Below are 23,401 nucleotides of genomic sequence, written 5' to 3'. Positions count from 1 at the left end.
ATGATATGTACATATACAATTTATACATCATAAATAGAAAGCTAATAAATAATTACATATACAAAGCAGTTGAATATGATGTAATTTTGTAATGAAGTAGTTGTAATTGACAAAATTATGGAAGTTCTCAAGTAGGAAATCATGTCTAGGATTTATTTTAGCCCAAGCTAGACTGAGAGAATATATTCCAGGTATATGGGAGGACAGATGCCAAAGGACAGAGATGGGAAATGGGAGATAAAGTGTAGTGGTTAAGGAACAGAAAGATCGGTTTGGCAGGAATTTAAAGTGTGGGAGGGAGAGTCATGTCCAATGACTTTTTCTACACCTTTTTTTCTCTCTGTGTTTGGGTTATCATTTCTCCTTCCTATCCATTAGTACCTTGGAGTATATCTTTGGGCCCCTCAACTCTGTTAAATGAACCTCTGCTAGGGCTCAGGCCTGTACTGAGTACTAAGATAGTGTTTACCTCACAGGGTTACTTCCCTCCTTCATTCCCAGCTCTCCATTGTATGATATTTTTTTTTTTCCTTAGAATATAAGCTCCTCAAGGGCAGGGACTATCTAGTTTGCTTATATTTGCACAAAGTACTTTTACATAAGCTTAATGTCTGTCTCTGTCTGCCTTTCTCTCTCTCTCTGTCTGTCTCTTTCCCTCTTTCTCTGTCTGTCTCTGTCTCTGTTTCTGCCTCTCCTCTCTCTCTGTCTGTCTGTATCTTTCAGTCTCTGTCTCTTTCCCTCTTTCCCTCTCTAACTGTCTCTGTCTCTGTTTCTGCCTCTCTTCTCTCTCTTTGTCTCTCTCTCAGTCTGTATGTCTCTGGCTCTGGCTCTTTGGCTCTGTCTCTGTCTCTATTCTTAACTCTTAAAAGCAGTGATGCCAGATTATGGAGGATTTTATAAAATAAGCAGGAGTTTTTGTTTGATTCTAGAGGTGGGAGCCACTATTGTTGATTGAGAAGGGAAGTCCTATAATCAGATCTGTGATTCTCAAAAATCACTTTGGCAGCAGTGTATAGGTTGGACTAAACCAAGGAGAGATTTGGAGCAAGGAAACCTATAAGTCAGTTGTAATATTCTAGATAAGAGGTAACGAGGACCTGAATTAATGCATTAACTAAAGGGACAAAACGTCAAATATGAGAAATGACATGAAGGCAGAAACTACAAGATATAACAACTGCTCAGATATGTGGGGTGAGGGAGTCAGAAGTTGAATGACCACTTGTCAAGAAAATGTAAACAGTATTTCTGCTTCAGACAGAGATTCGAGTAGATGATCTGTGAACATTTCCAAAGCTCAAGGATTCTATGATTTTTTTTAAGTGCCTCAGGGTCTCAGGTCCAAGTACTTCTATTTCTACCACTATTTTTATAACATTATGCAATGGGGAGGGGTTAGAATTTTTAAAAATGGACAAACAATATACCTAGGATTCCAAATTGTATTGGTAGAGTGAGCCAATATTTAAGGAGCAAGTAAAGGGAATGTCATTCCACTCAAAGCTATCTGAAAAATCTGTTCGGTTAAAAATATGTATAGTGTAACATACATGATGAGCCAATATTTAAGGAACAAGTAAAAGGAATGTCATTCCACTCAAAGCTATCTGAAAAACCTCTGTTAGGTTAAAAATATGTACAGTGTAACATACATGATACAAGCTGCTGTATGGGTTTTTATACTAAGAATGGTTAGATTAAGCATTTTTAATATTGCAAATATAGGGAAATCCAGTCTCCTATAATAATATGGTCAAAAAATATTTTAGTGTTTCTTTTTGTTCAAATCATTATTGGCAAATATAGTAGAAAGAACTCTGCCTTTTGAGTCAAGAAATGATTTTAAGACATGTTTCTGCTAGTTAATTGTTTGGGACATTAGACAACTCACTTTCTTTATTCCTAAATTTCTTCTTCTATATAATGGAGGGATTGAACTTAATGATATTTGAAATTTTCCATGTTAACAAGCTTAAACATTTTATTAGTCTGAATCTAAATCTGCATCATAGCCATATACATTACTTCAGGGAGACACCCCTTTAAATTTTCCTACTTGATTCTGGTTCCCCCAAGTCTGGATCAAGGCAACAAGCTCTCATTTCATTTATAGGTGAAATAGAAAACCCAAGTACTTCAAAAAGTTAGTATAAGATGACCTTCAAAATCAAAGAACATTACAATTCTATAATTTAGTTTCTAAATTTTACCTTAGAGAGCATGGGTTTTAAATTTTAGGTCTTTTTTAAAAAAAAAAAAATTAGAATCTTGCCTTTCCAGCTTACCCCAAAGTCATCCGAACTTGAGGGCCTATTTTCTGCCATAGCACTAGTAAGTCCCGATCTTTTAAGCAGCCAATGATTTCCTTGTTTGAGAAATATGTTGAGGAAAAGGAAAATGTCCCCTAGCATGTAAATGAATTACCCAAGTGGTGCTATAACAGTTATCTGTGTGTGCTACTGCTTATTAAATGAAGTCTATCAGGCAAAATTTTTGGGTTTCAGGAAAAAAAGGAAAGATTATGGAAATTACCTCTCAGCACCTGATATCTTATTTTTGGGAAAAGATAAGCTTCCTTCTTCAAAAAATAAATAAATAAATAATAACACCCCAAACCTCTAAAGGATACTAATCAAAGCGTTCCAAACTACCTTGTTATATAAACAACTTTGAGATAGGACATAGACATGTATACTTATTGTGTATCTAATTTATATTTTAGTATATTAAACATCTACTGGTCATCCTGCCATCTGGGGGAGGGGGTGGGGGGTAAGAGGTGAAAAATTGGAACAAGAGGTTTGGCAATTGATAATGCTGTAAAGTTACCCATGCATATAACCTGTAAATAAAAGGCTATTAAAAAAAAAAAGAGGACATAGAGAAAGTCCTTTAAACTGTTCCCTATAAGCAAGGGATTATAAAAGGAAATATTTATATTGATCTAGAGATCAACACAATCTGAATTTAAGGATGCAGTGATATATAACATATCTTACCTATGAACCATCAAAGAAAAATTGCTTTTGCTGTGATCATTTTAGTCTCAGCAGTTTATTTCTATTTTATAAATTAAACTGAAAATTGCCATTAATTTTATTAGAAAACATGAATTTATATTTATTAAGTTTATGTGATTATGATATACATACACACATAAACACAAAGTTTACTTATGTATGCCTGGAAAAAGAGGATGTACAGAAGTACATCCAATTACATAATGGCAAAGGAATGTATTCCTTGAATCATCCTGACAATTCAACATTTCAAGAATATTAATGGAGCACACAGGTTGCCAATAATTGTTTACTCTCTCTATTTTACTTATTTTTATTGGTAAATTCTTTGTTCATCCCTTACAAATTGTCTCTAACGTTCCTTTCTTGAAATGTATTGTATCCATCTCTCACCTATCATATGTTTCTCCTTTGTCCTTTGAGTGATCCTCAACTTACACTTTTGTGACCCTATCATTTCAGGGTTCACAATCATGTATCATCAAAAAGGCTTTCCTTACCATTATGTCACACTCTTATAGTTTTTTAAGGTTGTTAAAACCTTATTCTCTTTAATTTGATTGTACCATAATAATAATCCAGGGAAGTGATAGAATCATACCTATTTTATAGATAAGGAAAATAGAAAATAAAATTCAGAGAAATTAAGTGACTTGCTCTGTTTTTAACAAGCAGGAACTTTCTGAGTTATGTATCTAAGCAAGGTCTTCCTGATTTTTAATGACACTGTCATTTCCCTTCTCAATTAATTGAGGAGGCCCTTTAATATAGGGTTTATGGGCAAATAAAGACAAAATTCACATGTAATGACTGGATTTAAATCATATCAGTGAGGAAATATCAACACAAAAAAGTAACTGCCTCCATATTAATAAGAAATTTGATTAATTAGCCTTTAAGTAATTTGTCTTTGGATCAATGTATTGTCTCCCTAATAAAGCATACCTCCATGGTTCCAACATGAGTGAATGGGTATCAAGGAATGGACTTTTGTTTTATAGCTTTTTTGTTTTATAGCTTCTAGCTGCAGCTAATTTTTCAAGAATAGCTCTGCACAGTAGTGTGAAGAATGACTCTATAGGAGTTGAGTTCTAAATACTTTTTCATGATGTATTTAACCAATCCTATTTTTAAAACATATCTTTTTAGAGTATCAGCAGGGGCAGACCCAACTCAGTGGTTGTCTTCACAATTCTGTCAGAAAATTGCAATTTCACCAGAACAACGTCTAATAGCACAGTTGGTCCCATATTCTTGGTGTGTGAAAATATTCTCAGCTAGGTCTGCCTGACAAGTTATGCTAACTTTTATGCAATCTTAATATTCCTAGCTCCATTCCTGTTCTAGGGTGTCATTATATTTGTAATATTGGCCATGATAAATTGTTTTCTCCTTCAACTTATTTTCAAGTAGATAAAGAAGATAAGCTTTATTTAGAATAGAAGCAACAGAGAAAGAAAGAAATAGTCTCCAGTCTTCAGGAGAGAGTAGGTTTCACCTCAATGAAAAGTCTTTAAATAGTTGTTGTTGTCAGAAAGTTCTGATCAAGTATAATTTGCCATAAATGGCCTTTCAATTTCCTCCTTATTCTGTTTTTTTTTTTTTTTTTTTTTAAGTAATTCTGAAGCTATGGCTTTTAGGTTGCATATTGCCCTATAAATACAAAGAAGGAAAAATTTTTAGTAGGTATGTTAAAGAAAGAAAGAAGGGAGATAGGGAGGAAGAAAGGAAGGAAGGAAGATAGGAAGAAATAAAGAAAGGAAGGAAGAAAAAAAGAAGGAAGATAGGAAGGAAGAAAGAAAGGAAGGAAGGAAGGAAGAAAGGGAGGGAGGGAAGGAGGGAGGGATGAGGAGAAAGTAGAAAGAAAAGAAAAGAAGAGAAGAGAAGAAAAAAGATGAGCCTCATTATTCAGATGCACCATAATTCTCTGCTTCAAAGTTTCAAAGAATCTCATTTTAAATTCCAAGGGGTGTGTATGTGTGTGTGTGTGTGTGCTCTCAGATTCTTAACCTCATTATCATCCCTGACTCCTCCTTCTCCCTTGCCTCCTATATTCAGATGTCAAGACTTATTGATTCTAAATACTTCCCCTATATTTCTGTCATTTGTGCCCCTTCTTTTCATTCACATAACCATTATTCTAACTCAAATAATCATCACCTCAAATCTAGACTATTGAACCTAGACCTTTGACTGGCCTTCTTCCAGTCTCTCTCTCCTCTGTAATCTTTCTTCTACATTGGCAACTGACTATTCTTAAAACAAAGATCTGACTATGTCATTTTTCTCCCAAACATATTTGCTGTTTCTCCATTATAACAACAAGAACATAAGATTTTAAATCTCCATTATATAGCCTCAAGCTTTTTTTTTTTCTCCCAATTAATATAATGACCATTAACTTGTTCACTACTTAATCAGGTGAAATTAACCTATTAATTGTTTTCCATCCTTATCTCCATGTCTTTATGTCCTTATATCTGAAATGTATTCTTCTCAACTTTACCTTTTATAATGCCAAATTTCTCCTAGGAACAAAGAATATTGCTCAACTGGTCATGTCTTCCATCCACTATTTTGTGAATTCCTGTACTTATGAGAAAGTTAGATCTTACACAGCCACTTAATTATTTATTTCCTATTCTTGAAGCAATCAAAGAAAAAGAAATTTTGATGAACTTGTAAAAGAACTCAGAGAGATTCTGACCATGTAGTCATGACTCACAGAAAAGGTGAATTGAGACAGAATGGAGAAAGTAAACAACTTATCAGTTACTCCCTAGTAGATCTTTACAATGTGATTTCATTATTCAGTTTGAAGTGAATCACCAAATCAATAGATATAACTACATTTAAAAAGAAGTACAGAATACCCCAGTGTCAGGAAGAAATGATTGCTTTGTTTTGTTTTGTTTTGTTTGGATTGTCCTGTCATTCTCCTGACTCCCTACTAATGGATTGTAGAATGCTAAATAAGCTGTTAGATTTGGGGAGGACCCTCAGGGTTACCTACTCTACTACTCCTATTTCATAAACATTAAACCAATTCCAAGAGAGATGAATTGAATTGCTCAGTCATATGGCCAAAATGTGATGGAACTCAGGTATTTTGACTCTAAGGACATGATTCTTTTCTTTCCTCCTTGAATTCAGTGACAATTTCTGAATATTTTCTAATTTATTCCATGTGCCTGCACTCCAGAGAATTATGCATTAAACTTTGGAAAAATCTGAGGGACTTCATGTTTTCAGTTATGTGACAGTTTAATGATTATTTTCATAATATTTCTCCCAGAGTCCAACAGTCACTTGTTTTTCACATATATAGAATCTTCAGTCTCTTGAGGTAATCATTCTTTCCCCACAATCACTTTTAAAATTCAGTAAGTTTGTCAGTAAACATTGTACTCTGTTGCCAAGATAAGGGTTTGATAATGTTACATATTCCTACCTGTATAATGGGAAAGGACATTTTTGAGCACAGGACCTAGTATCGCTGCTGGAAGAATCTAATAGCAGCACTGTGGTGTGTAAGATGCGAAATTCATGCTAGTCTAAGACGAAAGTCCACTTTTCAAAATCCTTACTTGAATATTCGCCTTTTGATGGTGCAGTTAAGTGGAAGTTAAGCTTTGCAGCTAGCTATTTTCCTGGCACTGGCAAAACTAGGACAGTTCTCACTTTGTTTCTGTTAATGAAGGTATAGATTTATGTTACAGCCCTGAGCTATTACACTGGAATGATGACAAGATTTTTCTCTGCCTAAATAAAGAGCATCATAAAATGTTGCTGCTGCCATTTGTTATTGATTTTCTCAGTTCTTCTTTTTAGATTCCCAGGAAAACTCAGTGCATGAGGAACCCTGTCCTGGTCAGCATTTTAATCAATGATATGAATTTCACCATGATGTGTTACTTGTCAAAGAGGCAGATTACATGAAATTCAGAGGGAAAGTTAATATATTGGATGGAAAATTAGAATACAAAAGGGACATAGACTATGATGGACCAAAATTAACATAAAATAATTGAGTATTAATATCAAGTCATTCATTTAGGTTAGAAAATCAAAAGCAAAGGTCTTAGGGAGGAATAGCTAAACAATAATTCCAATAAAAGACCTCATAATTTTAGTACACTACATTTCCAATTGGAGTGAATAGTGTGACATGGCAACCAAAGAGAATAGTGGATTTAGGTGTTCAATTTTAGAAGCATACTAAGCAGAAAAAGAGGAGTTAAAGTTCTGGAGGTGTTGGGCCTATGAAGATGACATATGCAATAACAGTAACAACAATGACTTTTATCATTATTATCATTTCCAATTATTAAAACAAAAACATATAATGAGGGGGAAATACGCTGGTAATTAAAAAACTTTTCTTTTTTCAATTTTCTGTTTATGAGATAAGGAAACAAATGCAGATTGTGCAATGAATGGTGAAAATTATATGACATACTAATGAAGGTTGCAAACACTTAGAATCTACCATATAATTAAAAAGACATATTCAAGAGCTGATTCATACACCACAAGTTCAGTATCCTTTATAAACTAGTAGAACAAAAATCCCTGCATAACAAGTAATACCTCTAGTATCTTTGAGAAGTGAACAATTTAATTGTATCCTTTACAGAATACTATAACAAAAAGAATTATTGTCCACCACTAACATCGATTCATCAAAATATAAGAACTCATGTAATAGATGTTGCTATATTAAAATTGGTATAATCTACAAACTATTTGGAAACTCTTTAGAAACTTAAAGAAAAATATTAAAATTCTGCAGAAAAGGTATGAGATATGTCATCTTTGCATGCTATCTGTTACTGGATTTGTCCCAAAGGTGTAAGTCAACAGCATTTATTAAGCATTTAGCATGTGCCAGGCATTCTATTAATTATTAATAATACAAAAAAGCTTACCCTCAATAAGCTTGCATTATAATGGAGAAGATAACACTGTAAACAATTGTGAACATATGAGATACATAAGAAGGCAAATGGAAGGTAATATTGAAGAAAAGGAATGAACATTGGGTAGGGAAAGGATGCAAGAGGTGAGGAAAGACAAAAGTCTACAGAAGGTGCAATTTACAGTAAGTCTTAAGATATCCAGGAAAGTCAAGAAGCAGAAGTATAAAGAGGAGCATTTCAGGCATACTATTCAGTGAAAATAGATTTACTCAATGATGTATTATGTTGTCATGTGGGAGATATACCAAGAATAGGATTGCTGGATCATAGAGAAAATGGAGCCAAGGAAAGTTTAAGAAAACTAGAAAAGTAAGAAGGTGCAAGCTAATGAAGAGATTGAAGGACCAGAAATTTTTACATTTGATCATATAAGTAATAAGTAGCTACTGGTAGCTATTTTGTAGGAGAAGATTTGATCTCACAAACTCATTAAGAAAATCCCATTTTCAGCTAAGAAAATTGAAAGGAGTGGGAAGAGCAAAGATAGGGAGACCAAGGAAGCAGCTAAGTGACACAGTGGGAAAAAAAAGTGCTGGACCATGAATCAGGAAGACCTGACTTCAAATCTGGCATAAGACTCTTAGCATGTTCTTACATAAGTCATTGAACTTCAGTTTCCTTAATTGTAAAAATGGAATTAAAATATTGATGTGAGGATCAAATGAAATAATCTTTATAAAGTACTTTGCAGAATGCCTGGCACTCTGTAAATACTTAATGGATGCTTTTTCCTTTTTCTTCCTCATCTTCATTCCCTAAAGATGCAAGAGATATTGATGAAATGAATCAAGTTCAAATGATAATGAGAAAACTTGAAATCATGGTCTGCAAAGAATAGTTGAAGCATCTGGGAATGCTTATTGGAGAAGGAATATTGCTGTCTTGAAAAATTTGCATAGTGTCATGAAGAATTAAATATTCTATTTGGCTACAGATAACTGGATTTGGATGAATAGGTTGAAGTCACAGGGAAACAGATTTTTGGAAATAAAAAATTATGTATTGATTAGAGATCCAGAAATGAAATAGGTTTCTTTATAAGGTTGTCTGTAAAGAGGCAGACATTAGAAAGGTTGATATCATTCATTTTGAAATAAGAATTCTTGCTTTGCTTGGGAGACTTCATTAGATGAACTTAAATATACATTTAAATGATAAGATATTTTATTTTTGTGAGAGAATAGATCTAGGTTTTCTCATATACGTAAAGATCTCACATTAAATATCTCATGTCTTTCATAACTTCCTCATTTGTAAAACCAAACAATATAAGAATTAATTCTGTCTTAAGCACACATAGATAAATAGATGTTGGGAAATTACTTCCAGACTCTTGATAAACTATCTTATTATAATCATGATACAATTGTTTTAAAACAATAGGGTAATAATAATAACTGACATTTATATTGTTCTTTAAGACATGTTATGTACATTATTTTATTGGAATTTCATAAAACTTTATGACATAGGTATTATAGATTTTATGTTCCCCATTTTAAGAGTGAGCAAAGTGAAGTTTGGATAAATTAAGTAAATGAATGAAAGGATAAATAAATGAATGCAAAGAAAGATAATTATTGAGCGCTTCTTCTGTGCCAAGTATTGAACAAAACACTGAAGATACAAATAAAAAACATGAGGCTAGTCTCTTTTATGGTAGAGTGGTGACTTGAAAAGAGAAGAATTCACAAAAAATTGTGAATTGATTAATAGGATAATTAATTAACATATATTTCCTCAAAAGAATTTTAGAACTGATTTGATTACCGTGCCCACAGCAGAACATAGAATGTAGGGACTAAAGGGAATGTAAAATTGTGGAAGATCAAATTGCAAAATCACCACTATAGAAAACAGGATGAGATGTGATATATGGTCTTGTTAGGAGCTGACTAGATAGAATGGGTTAGGCAAGTTTACATTTATTTACTTAATTTACATCATAACAGTTCAATCCCAAGAATTTCAAACTACTTTCCAGCACTGGAAACATGATTTCTGAAATTTCAGAATGTAAAGCTTAATTTTTATCATACAGCTTAATAAATATTAAGTGAGTTTTGAACTCAGTCTTTCTGACTTCATTGCCAAAGCATCAACTGTTTGTTAAACTATAACCTAAGGCAGAAGAGTTAAAGGTGTCAAATGGGGCCCACAATACTCTAGAAAGGTCCTAACTACATTCAAATGAAATTGAGAAATGTTTAACAAAATCAATAAAAATAAAATAAGACATAGATAATATGACATTTTGAAACAAAGTCAATAAACAATACTTTATATATAGATTAATGGTCCCAATTTCTTTTTGAGTTTGATACCATTGCTTTAAGGCATATATTTTAACATTGGGTTCATGATTTTCTAAAAAAAAAAACTTTATTTACTCTATATTAATGTAACTATTTTGTTTTGCAACTGATTTTATTTTATATATTTAAAAATATTATCCTTGAAACAATAAGATTCAGATCTTTTAATAGGGGCCACTTCCATTTTAATACTTTATTCTCTGTGTTATGCTAAGTGTAATAGAGAGTAGATGTGTTTGTTATCATATTTCTAAAACATATTCATAGGAAACAGCATAAACATTCTCTATATAGAATAGAAATTCTAAGTTTATTTCTGAAGTATTTGTGTTAATGAGGATTTTTTAAAATTATATTTTCATGATTTTGAGTTAGGAGATGGTTTTGTCTACTAGGCTCAGTACAAAATCAGCAGGGTTGCCTAATTCCAGTTATATGGATGATTTCAGAATGTCATTTACCTCATTTAACCTGAGCATCAGGCCTCAGTTTCACCAGCTGCACTAAAAGATAGAGAAGCTTCAATGCAACGTGAAATTCTGAGCACATTCTGAGTGCCAAAAGAACTGTCAGATAATGATGTTTTGGCTCACCAGTCCAGACAAGAGGCTGAATCCAAATCCCAAGTCACTCATAATAAAAGATGCATCAAAATACCAGCTATATATCCACTTATTTCTTGAGTCATTTGTCTCTGTTTCTTTGTTTTCAAAAAAAAAAAAAAATTGGCATTTGTACTAATGGAGGACTTGATAAATGGTCCATTTTCAAGTGTTAGCTGACAATAACCTAGTCAACCAATAAGTGGTCTCACTTTGAGGCTGCCTAAAGATACAGGGGTCATTGTCAGGAATAAAATCTTCTGGGTCATGGAGATAAAAGTGGTTCTTCCTTACATAATATCTAATAGCAATGGAAAGCCTATTAGTGCTTCTAGTAGCATATAAAAGGGAAGGTGTCGCAATATCAATTCAGTCCTCCCAATCAATTCGTGAAACATGGAGAATATTTGCCATCAGGATCAGGAGACCTGGGTTTGTATCACTTAACTTTGTGATTATAGGTTAGCTACTTAGTTTACAGAGCCTCAGTTTCCCTATATGCAAAAGTTATAATAATATTAACACAATTGTGAAATCTTAAAATACCGCAGGTATTTGGGTTATTATTAATTAGAGGAAACTCTGATAGAGAGGATGGGGAGCTTCCTCAAATTATATAACTCATTGTTTCACTGATTCCTAAAAACTCTCCTAGATTATAAATTCCAGAACAGTTGTAGGTCAGCATAGGTAGTGGAAGTTTCCACACCAAAAGTTCTCTTCATAAATGAAATCTCAGATCTGGTAAAATATCTCCCCCGCCTTTTGTTGTTGTTGTTGTTGTTTACTCCCTTTTAGGATAATTGTAGAAGTTGTGCATTTACTTTACTTGACCAGCTTTACTTGGATTCAAACAAATCCCATTGTCTATGCTGCAAAAGAAATGAGGTGTTCCCTTGCATTTGACTCTGATCTTTGGCTTAAATAATGATAATCTACTGAGATAATTACAATAGATATTAGCAATCCTATCTTATATTTAAGTATCAGAATTAATTTCAATCAACATATTTCAATGGATAAAATGTAAAATGACCCTATAATCTAGAATGATGAAATTACTTGTCTACAATTTCTTGATGCTGCCCACACATACTAGCCATCTTTCCCAGCAAGTCTGCTTCTTAATTAAGTTGGTTAGGCCATAGTGTCAATTAACATACAGGCTTTATCCCTATAAGAGATAGTCAGTTATACTTTATTAAATGATCACTCATAATCCTAGCTATCTTGCAAAGGTTATTGATGATTATAAGAGAATCTAGACAACTAAGCAGGAATGACTGAATACAAATTCATTACCACTAATATAAAAATAATACATGTTTAATGGAGGATGGGTCAATACAATAAAATCATCTTCATCTATAAAGTTTAATAATATCATTTTACTCACTTTCCATACTTTCTATTTTTTGAAGTCCCCACGCCAGAGGTAGGGCTGGAAGAATTCAAAATCTACATCTCATGGTGGTATTTTGATAACTAATATACGTTCAAAGCCCATTTCCCTAAATGAAAGGCAGATTTCCCCAAAACTTTGGGAGATAGAATAGAGTATAAGGAAGGGGATAAGTCATAAGTATTTATTAAGTACTTACTACGTGTCAATCATTGTTCTAAGTGCTTTATATAGATTAACTCATTTGATCAGCATAGACCTGATCTACAAGAAACAACTGAAGGTGATGAATGGAAAACTAAATTCACAATTGTAATCTCTAACTGAATGATCCCAGGTGTCTATTTGTGTTGGGCTTCTATGTCTGCCTTTGCACTTGCTCTAGGAACAAGGGCAACAAGCCTACTACTTCCCAACAGCAGATATATTTGGTACTTTCTTTGCCCCTACCATTAATGGTCAATGCTTAATCTGTTTCTATACTGCTTTCTGTCCCCATTCTACAATCCACCCTCAAGATACTACTTCTCTTGGATACTGATTTTGCTGCCTGTTCCCTATCTGTCCTCATTCCTAACTGCTGCACCTCCTCTCCCCCACCAAACCAAAAAATCTTCCTCCATTCTCTACCCCACCCATCCAATCCCTTTCTTTCTTTCTTGTCAGACTCATCCTTCTGTCGAACTTCCTATTGCCCCATTTTGGCAAATATGGAGGTTAGCACATTATACTCACTCTGTGATGAAACCATTACCACCTGCTAATATTTTTATAGAATTTTATAAACTTGGCCATTCATGAATCATTTACAGTACTTTATTCCAATGAAGAGTTCACAAATCACTCAAATGCTGGCAAAAGGCATAATAATGAGTAATATTTCAAGGAGCTTCGCATTAATATGTCAGCTCCCAATTCTGTGAGACCTAAATTATTTTTCCAGGTGCCACTGTAGACCAGGCAGCTGCAGAAGCACATTTCCTTTTTTTATTTTTGGAGGGGGGAAAAAAGGGAGGAAGGCTAGAAAGTAAAGAGGAATTGTAGACCTAAGAGGACAGAGACAGAGTGACAAAATAAAATAAATTAACTAACCAATAAAACTCCCTGCCTTACACCAATAAGCCAAGTTGTTAGTGAGTTGGGAGGCACAAAAAAATATGGGGGAATAAGAATTTATAGAACTGATTGTCAGTTTCTTGGCTAGGAGGGTGTGAATACTAAGTAGTTCATTTTGATAATCTTAAAATATACACATATAGGCATGTTTTACATAACACACACATATTCATGTATATATATATATATATATATATATATATATATATATTAGATAATTTCTTATCAGAAAAATGCTAAAGAAGTTTTAATGCAGTTTACATTTTAGATTTAGAATCATTAGGGTTTCATATATTTTTTAGCATTATCAATAAACGGTAAGAATACATTTCCTCCCCCAATGTTTAACAAATTCTCATCTTGTTTGGGAGTCTGTTAGATTGAAACTACAGTAGGAGAAATTGAGAAAGAAACCAAAGGAGAATCAGTTTATATGCTGTGTTTCTGATCATTTCTGTACATTTCCTTTTATTTTATCTTCAGAGACAGGTGTACCATTGATCAGAATTTTCTTTTCTGATCTGAAATAAAACAGAATTCCCTGGGTTCAACAGATCTGTTTTTAAATAAACATGAAAAGCTAATAGGAATTCCATTTTTCTCGCACGAAAAGAGAACCAATTAAAAGAGATTCACTAGTACTTCCAGACTAAGGAAGTAGGGCAGCAAGGGATAGAATGATCAGGAGCCAGGCCAGAGCCAGGAAATCCAGGAATTCAGCCATGACCATTCTTGCCTGAGGTAGGTCTTAGCACTCCAGGAATTCAGATGAGAGAAGAAGTAACCTAAGGCTTAGATCAGTCCCCTGCCATTCTACTTCTGGTCTTCTTTTGAAAGGCATGAATCTTAATGTGTTTTCCAACAGCAATTAAAAAAAACAACACTACTTTTCTAACTTTCATAAATTGTAAAAATTAGGAGTTTGCTTCAGAATTTGACTGGAAAATCAAGGGAAATTCACTGGATAGCTATGAAAAGAAAATACTTTTCATGGTGTCAGAAAATTCAGAGCATTAAGACCCCTTGATATTAGACTATTACCACTCACATCTGCTCAGTAAATCCATATGACTCAATAATAATATCTGACTAATTTTAAAATGAGGTCCCAGATCTTTAATTTAACCACCACTTCAAATCTTTCCACCAGACAATGAAAATCCAAAACAGCCTTCTTGGCTTTTACCCATGGTTTGCCCAACAGTTGATATTCTCAGAAACATCAGCTTCTTTATAGCTTCTGCAAATAATTGCCAGCTTAGATAACTCTACTCTCACTTTCCATGATCAAATAAAATACTACACGTGAAAGAATTTGATAAAATTAATTTGTTGTTCAGCCATGTTGACCCTATATATATATGACCCTATAGACCATGTTGTCCATAGGCTTTTTTGGCAAAGGTACCCAGAGTGGTTTGCTATTTCTTGAGTAAGTAACTTACCTTTTGTGAGCCTCATTTTCCTGATCTCTAAAAAAATGAGAAGACTAGACTATATGATTTTGAATTTGTCTTTCATTTCTAAATATATTATCTTATTGTCTGTGTAAGAGATAATAAGAGATTTATTAAAGAAACCAAATCCAGGAAAGTAGGGATAACTACCAAAACTCTGATGGTATTGGGAAGATAATTAAAGATAAATACTGTTTTGTCCAATAATAATAATAGTAATGACCTAGTTCTTTTATCCTTAGTACCCAGTTACAAAGTAATAAGAGCCAACTTAATAAAGCAATTGTTTAAAAAATTAGAACTATGTGGAAAGAAAAGCTGAATTAAAGAAAGTGGTTCCATGATGGTTTCTTTTATTGGAGCTCAGAATTTACAGATTCAAGCTCACTCTGGGCTCCCACCAGTTTTAGTTAGACTGAAAATATGTTTCTGATTGTCCTCACATTTTGTTTTCTACATATGTCAGACAGAGATCAATCTGTCTCATGTACCAAAATGTTTTCTGTCCATCATTTCGATATAAACAAACTGAAGCACTTGGAAGAGACCTCTTTAGCAAAGTTTCTGAGGGGAAGAAGGTATGCCAAACAATGCCGGAATCTTATTGGATAATCACAGCATGGCATATGTCTCAGCCTAAAGCACCTGCCTAACTCCTAGCAGAACCTCAACCACCAATACAACCACTTCTATTGCAGGTCTCTGTCCCTCTATTGACCATCATTTGAACAATAGAGATACACTGAAGTGAATGTTACACGCCACTTCAAAGGTAGATGTTGATTTAGATTAGTCTTCATAGGTGAAAGGGACACAGCCTCAACACATCCTTACAGGAAAAGCATTAACATCAATACAAACTAATTGGGTTTTATGACAGTGATTGGAGGAACTCATAATAACTCTACTGTCAAAATAAGGAATAAGAAAGGAGTAAAGTCATCTTGGATGAATCAAAGAAATCATGAAATAGAACATTTGTAATCTGAGTCTATCGTTGATTAAATTTTTCATGTGGATACTAAGGCTACTCTGATTCCTAACCTATATTTAAACATGTGAGCCGTAGGTCATAGGAGCAGTGGAAAACAGAACATATGTCACCATACAAAACACGTTTCAGGAAGAGACATCCTAGACCAATAGCTTTGGTGAAGAATAAGAAAATTAAAAACACAAAGCCAACTACCAAAAAAAAAAAAAAACAAAACCCAAACTCAATAACAACAAAAAACTAACAACTAACAACACATGGAACTTACCTGGTAAGTAGCCATTGTTTCTCTATCCAAGGTCCTCATCACTGAGACACTCCCGGTATTTTCGTTGATTCTGAAAATGCCTTTTGGTTCTTGATCCACACCTTTTCCACTAAGTCGGAATTTGGACCCTTCTGGTCGATCATTATCCACAACCTGTGTCACAAAAGCAAAAAAATAATAATAATAATTTAATTTAATTATGAACTACAACTGCAAACTAATTTCACACCCCAGTTTTAAGCCAATAAATAATAGTTGCTTAATTCAGATTGTACACCTGTAATGCAGAATATGGTTAGACAAGAACTTAACATAATTACATTAGATTTAAATGTCCAGTATGACATGAAGCTAATCTCCAGTCCCAAGTATTCTGTTTTGGTTGACTAAATGAATATAAATTTATGTAGACTACTAAATAGATCTAGACCACTGGATAAATATGAGACCCTAGCCATCTGACCTGCTATACTTATATACATACACTCCTTTTTCTCCTGCTTCTCATCTCTTGATTTGTACACACAGATCAAGTCAATAACATCACTCTTTCTGCAAAAATATTTACTAGCTATATAGATAAAGCAACCATGTTTATCATTCTGCAGAGCAAAACTCCTTTCCCTAGCCACCACTTCTCTCTCTATATGTGTTGTGTCCTCCTATTAAAGCATAAGCTTCTTGAAATCAATAATGCTCTCATTTTTTAATATTTGTATTCTCAATGTGTAATACACTGTTTGATATATGATAAATGCACAATAAATAATTTTATATTATTTATTCAAACAGAAATAGATACAAATCAAGAAACTATGAGGAATTCTTCAAGAGAACTACAGTAGCCCTCAAATGCAACAGACTATTTCAAATATTTCATAGAATTTCTGCCCAGGAATTATAATTATGCCTTTATTGCCAAAGACAAAGGAATGGCCAAAATATAAATTATCTCAAGAATCCAAATAGACTTCCTTTGAGAAACATATATAATCATAAAGTCTATCTAATAAAGTAATAGAGATTAAGTATTCATTTCCTGTGTATACATAATAGATTTACTTTAAAACACTAAGGATGAGTAATTTTATTGGCATAGATACACACTCTTATTGATACAGATCCAACTCTACATACTTACGAGATAGTCAATGTTATGGCTGAAAAGTAGCTCTATAGCTACCTACCAAATTAGCTACTTTGGTCCTTATCCTCATAGTGTTCATCACTAAGCCCGTACTAAAATTATTTATTATCTTTCTCCCCCACCACACATCTACTTATATATTTAGCAAAGATTTAATTTTTAGGCCTGGTCTTTGAGATCCCATAGTTACTTTCATACTATGACAAGACATTAGAGAAGGCCTTTAGGAGACAGAGATGTACCTAATATTAAGAAAAAATGTCATTTGAAGCAAGATTTTAAAAAAATGGAATTGCATTGGGCAGAAACGCAAGCTTTCTAATTAAAACTTTTTAAATCACTGTTTAGCTTAATTGAACTCTCCACAGCCTAGTTATAATTCACACTGAAACTTTCAGGAATTGGAAAGCAGTCTGATCTTGGCTTCTTCCTACCCCTCCTGAGCCACCATATAAGAATGTTCTCTGGCAGTCCTAAGAACGTTGCTTTAGTTCTTTGCTTTTGGAATTCAGAGAAAGAAGTAGAGTTTTGAGTCTATGAAATAATACCTTTTAAGTTTTCCTGGCTGTTTGTAGCGAGATTTTTAAATGACCAAATAAGAATGCAGAATCAGTTAAGTAGTCAAACAACTTTTAGTCTGAGCAGGTAGGAATGAGTAAGGAAAAGCAGCTCTATCTATTTTTTACTCTGATTTTTATATGGTTCCCATCTGACCTGTCAACTCTTCTTATGAGGTGGTCCAATTTATAGAGAGTCCTATTCTTCCATTGACATGCCTTGAATTTTAGAATTTGGATATTTGCTAAAACTATTCTTTTGGAGACATTTTGTTTCTCTATTTCAGTCTTTCCACTTAAACATATAGATCCCAATAATGAAAGGACTGCAATTCACATTCCCTAAGTATGTATGATGACCAAATCCTATGCTTAAAAAAACAAGCAGTGCCTTCCCTATAAAACCTTCAGAGTATGGAGGGATAGAGGGAGTTTAAGGACTATTGCTCCATAATTATAGAATGAAAGGAAGTAATAAGGGATTGGCTATGGCTCCACTAGGCTCTGCCCTTAGAGGATGAAGATGGCACATAGTTATGTTCATCAGATAATGTAAATACCACATAGTCACACTTTTTATTGTCATAGTGGTGGCAGGGATCACTATAAATGAGTATTTCATGGGCAGGCACTAGAGGATGCCTCTATATTTCAAAAGCATTTATTTTAAGCAGATCAATAGAATAACAAGTCCTATGGGCTGTCAGTTGGAATATGGAAATGTACAACATAGCCAATATGTACAGATTATGTTGTAAAAGTTTGTTTTTATGTCTTGTGTTTAGAACTTAGAACACATTTCTCCATGGAAACAAGGTTATAAATGGTGGTTCCTCAGCAGGCCCATGGAAACCCAACATAAAATGTAGCTGAAATATATAGTATAAACATGAGGATGTAAACTAGCTAGCAGTCTAAACATTGTTTATAATCTTATTTGTTTTGGGGAAAATGCACTCTTAGAATTTAGAAGGCTAAGAAAAAGTCATTAAGGCTTTGTGTTTTGTGTCTTTGCTGGATAACCTTGACATCCCTTTCCATATCAGATATCAGTTTCTCCATCTGTAAAATTAAGTGATTGAGTTATATACTCTGTCAAATCCAGTTTAATGAAGTATCTTATAACAATCCCTGATGATTGCATTCTGGATTTCTTCTCCTTTTCAGATATCTGTTCATTTAACTGCAGATAGAGAGTGGATTGTCATAAAATCCCCTAATCTCAAAGATAAGACTTTGCTGAATAATCAGAGTAATAATTCTCTATTCTCTATCTCACCTACCTCCTATTTATTTGGTCAACTTCTTGTTGTTTAAAAGTTGCAGTAGTAAAATTCTTCATGATCCTCTTTGGAGTTTTCTTGGCAAAAATGCTAGATGATTTGCCATTTCCTTCTTTTACATTTTATATCTCCTCATTTTACAGATAAGGAAACTGAGGCAATGGGAGCTCAGTGACTTGCACAGGATCACACAACTCATAAAGGCTTGAGATAAGATTTGAATACAGAAGAATCTTTCTGACTCCATGTCTACTACTAAGTGCACTATGGCATCACTTAGCTGTCCCCAAAAGTGACTACATCCATAGCATCAAGAGAAATTATGCTTGTGTGAAACTGGGCAAGGGGGGAGAGAATATATTTGTTTCCTGAGCAGGCTTTTCCATTCACTTCACGTTCAGCAGGATATATAAGAGTTAAATATGCTAGAAATTGCATGGGATTGTAACTAAAAATGCAACCAGTCTTCAGTACTAGATTATAGTCAGAAACTTATTTTTCAATCCTAGCTTCCTTACTTAGCACCTATTTCATCTTGGACAACTCTCTCTCCCTGAGTCACAGTTTCATCCTATGTTTAAAAAGATTTGATTTGACTATCTGGCTATGTGATTTCTAATTTCCCTTATGCTACTATTTTTTTTTTTTTTTTGATTCTCTGAATGGAAGTTCCCTGAGGCCAGAGATTTTCATTTTTAATCTTCATATTTCTAGCAGTTAGCACAGTGTCTGAGACATGCATAGGATCATGATGTCCTTAATATAGAATTGGAAGAAACTTTGGAGTTCTTTTAATCTAATTCTACCTTCTTGTTTTATGTATGAGGAAACTAAAGGACTTGCCCTAAATCACAGAGGGAGAGAGGCAAAATCCAGATTAAAATCCTGACCTACTGACTTCAAACCCAGAATTCTTTACACTACACACTCTTTCCTGAAGGACTTCCTCTTTCTTTCCTAATAGCTATGATATGATGACAACATAAACAAATTTGTTCTATAGTCCTAAACAAACATCTTAACTAGGCCCAAAGGAGAATGAATGTTGAATAGTGAGGTCCTTACAAGGTAAGTGTTTTTCAGAGGAAAAGGTAGACAGGGCCCATGAAAACTGCTTTGGCCAATATTTTCTAGGAAGAATAACACTTGTTCAGAGCTCCCTAAATGACAGAATTGATTCTGAGTTAAACTAAGACCCTGAGAGAAGAGAGTTCTCTTCAATCACTAACTGTTTTCTATATCACCTCTGTGTTCCCAGAAGGGGTCTCAGGGACTAGCCAGACTGCACTTGCTTAGCTGAGTAGATCTGATGGGATCAGAGAGGGGTAAGATTTGTGAAATGCCTATAAAACAACAAACTAGCCCTCAGTCATTCATCCAAATCCTACCATGTGAAGCAAATCAGTTTCCAAATGACCTCCATTATACTGTGTTAAACTCCCTAAAATTTCCAGGAGGCTGCTGGGCTGCCCTCATAGGGAGGCGGGTGACCTTTTTTCTTTTTTTTTCCCTTCTTTAATATAACAGAATATAAGAAAACTCAGACATTGCTTTTTGCCAGAATAAATCCAGCAGTGTGCTGAGGTGTGAATATCTGCTAATGTGTTAGCTGCTAACTCTTATTATATCACATAGCAGGCTTTCACAATTAGAGCCTCTTTCCCATTATTCTGTGTTATTCAATACCACTGTTCACTGTGGGGTTGTTTTTTTTTTTTTTTTTTTCATTTTTAGTTTAAAGGAGAAAGAAAGCTAATGATAAGGAAAACTAGGGGCCAACTAGCTCAGATATGCAAATCCCAGAAGTCACTTGTTTTATCACTTGTGGGAAAGGACTTCACCTCTCTACAGTACTGACCAGGCAGTAAAGACAAAACATCATAATTTAATAACATTGATAATTTTCAGTTGTGTCTGAGGAGGTCAAAGATTGAGATTGAGAGGAGGGGCTTTCTTATAATTTCCGTTATCTATGATCTTTCATACATCTACTCTAACTTCTTGGAGGTTTCTTGGTTTCCTTACTTTTCTGGCTCAGAAATCTCAAAAAATCACCTTTACTGCTATGATTATTTTCCTCTATTCCTTGGTTGAGGGCACAGAAGTCATACTTAGTGAATTTGTGAAAGGCATAAAGCTGGAAGAAACAACTAATATGTTGAATTAGAGATTCAGGATTTAAAGAACTTCATGGCAGCTAGTACAATGGGATCAATTAAAAATTAATAGAAATAAACAACAAGTACTATATATGGAAACAAAATTTCAATTGCTCAAGTCCAAAGCAAAAGAGATATAACTAGACATAAAAATATCACCCAAAACCAAAAATCTGTGATTTCATCACTGAACAAGCTTTCCGAAGGGGGAGCTTCCTCATTATTGGTTCAACAATTGATAGCTAAAAAAGTTGACTTGGGTCACAATGATAAGCTTAAAAGGCCATGATTACAGAATATATATATGACACATGGTAGACTCTCTCAGTGATTTCATTTGGCCTCTCTAGTTACATGATACTTGCATATTTTAAGGCATTCTACATTTAAACTGAGCCAACAATGTAACCTGATTTCCTATTTTGACAGAGATCATAAAATATGTGGAAGAGGGGGAGAAGTGAAAAAAAGCATTAAAAGGTTAGACACAGGAAGGGATCAAAGTATGAAGAGCTTTAAAAGTCAAACAGCTGATTTTCTATCGAGTTCTAGAGATAATAGGGAGCCACTAGAGTTTATTGAATAGAATTTAAGTGACATGGACTTTAGGAAAATCATTTTGGCAGTTTAGTGCTGGTAATTGGAGTGGGGAGAAACAAGTCAAGGAGACCAATTGGAAGGCTATTAAAATAAGTTAGGCATATCATTTGCATAGAAATGATAATTGTACTCATGAGAGCTGATGAGATTATCAGTAAGAGAGTACGGCACAGGGATTATTAAACTAGACATCTATGTAGTAGATAGGTAGCTTAGTGACTAGAATGCTTTGCTTGGAATCACAAAGATCTGAGTTCAAATACCCCCTCATGTACTTAACTGTGTAATCTCATACAAATAATTTAACCTTCTACATGCCTCATTTGCTTCGACCATAAAACAGGCAAGTTTTTGTAAAGGACTTAGCATGGTGTCTGTCTGATACATAGTAAACACTATATAAATAAAAACTAATAATTTTCATTATTATTTTGTTTTAATATAATTGGTTCTCATTGTAATCTTATGTATTTAGCTTTATTCATTTAAAATATATTTACATAAAGGGATTTCTAGGTTTCATCAGACTGTAAATAGGGAGGAGGTCCTTGTCACGAACTCCACTCCAAAAAAAGGTAAAAGAAGGAAAATAGAAGATGACCCAGGACAGAACATGGGGAGCCTATATAGACTATTTGCTAGCTAGAGAGTTGGTATGACATAGAGACAGAATTTTGTCACAAAACCCTAAAGAAAAAGAATGCAGGAGAAACTGATAAACAAGTTTTGTGACAGAATTTTGTTTTATCTATACCATACCAACTCTAGCTAGCAAATAGTCTATATAGTTTGCATAGTTCCAGATTGCTTTCCATAATTGTTGGATCATTTCACAACTCAACCAACAATGCATTAGTTTACCAGTTTTCCCACATCCTATCATTAATTTTTCCTGTCATCTTAGCCATTGTGAGAGATGTGAGGTGGTATCTCAGAATTGTTTTAATTTGTGTTACACTGATTTATAGTGATGTAGAACATTTTTCTATATGATTATAGATGGCTTTAATTTCATCAAATTAAAATTATCTGTTCATATCTTTTGACCATTCATCAATGGGAGAATGACTTGTATTCTTATAAATTTGACACAGTTCTTTATATATTTTAGAAATGAGACCTTTATTAAAAATACTGGCTATGAAGATTTTTTAAACAGCTTTGTACTTCCTTTTTAATCCTGTTTCTATTGATTTTGTTTGTGCAAAAACTTTTTAATTTATGTAATTATACAAATCAAAATGTCCACTTTGCCTTTCATAATCTCCTCTAGTTTTTCTTTAGTCATAAATTCCTCCTTTCTCCAAAGATCTGATAGATAAATTATCCCTTGTTCTCCTAAGAGAGTTTATGATACTATCCTTTATGCCCAAATCATGTATCCACTTTGACCTTATTTTGGTATGTGGTTTGAGATGATATGCTGAGTTTCTGAAATATTATTTTTCAGTTTTCCCAGTCATTTTTGTCAAATAGTTAATTCTCATCAAATATTTGATTAC

At 33.8% G+C, this 23,401-nt stretch overlaps 1 protein-coding gene across 3 annotated transcripts in view; it reads right to left on the bottom strand.

Moving 5' to 3' along the window:
- The window catches only part of CDH13 (cadherin 13), a 1,300,132-nt gene that overhangs the window by 650,153 nt on the left and 626,578 nt on the right, over positions 1-23,401 (bottom strand). For all 3 annotated transcript variants that reach the window (XM_031949184.1, XM_023494633.2, XM_031949183.1), the window contains one exon: positions 16,154-16,306. In XM_031949184.1, coding sequence (XP_031805044.1) covers positions 16,154-16,306 — 153 coding nt within the window. The remainder of the gene's footprint in view (positions 1-16,153; positions 16,307-23,401) is intronic.

Source organism: Sarcophilus harrisii, chromosome 2, assembly GCF_902635505.1.
Source record: "Sarcophilus harrisii chromosome 2, mSarHar1.11, whole genome shotgun sequence".
Taxonomy (NCBI): Eukaryota; Metazoa; Chordata; class Mammalia; order Dasyuromorphia; family Dasyuridae; genus Sarcophilus; species Sarcophilus harrisii.
The sequence above is the reverse complement of the archived record's forward strand: the minus strand, read 5'-3'. Positions and strand labels throughout refer to the sequence as shown.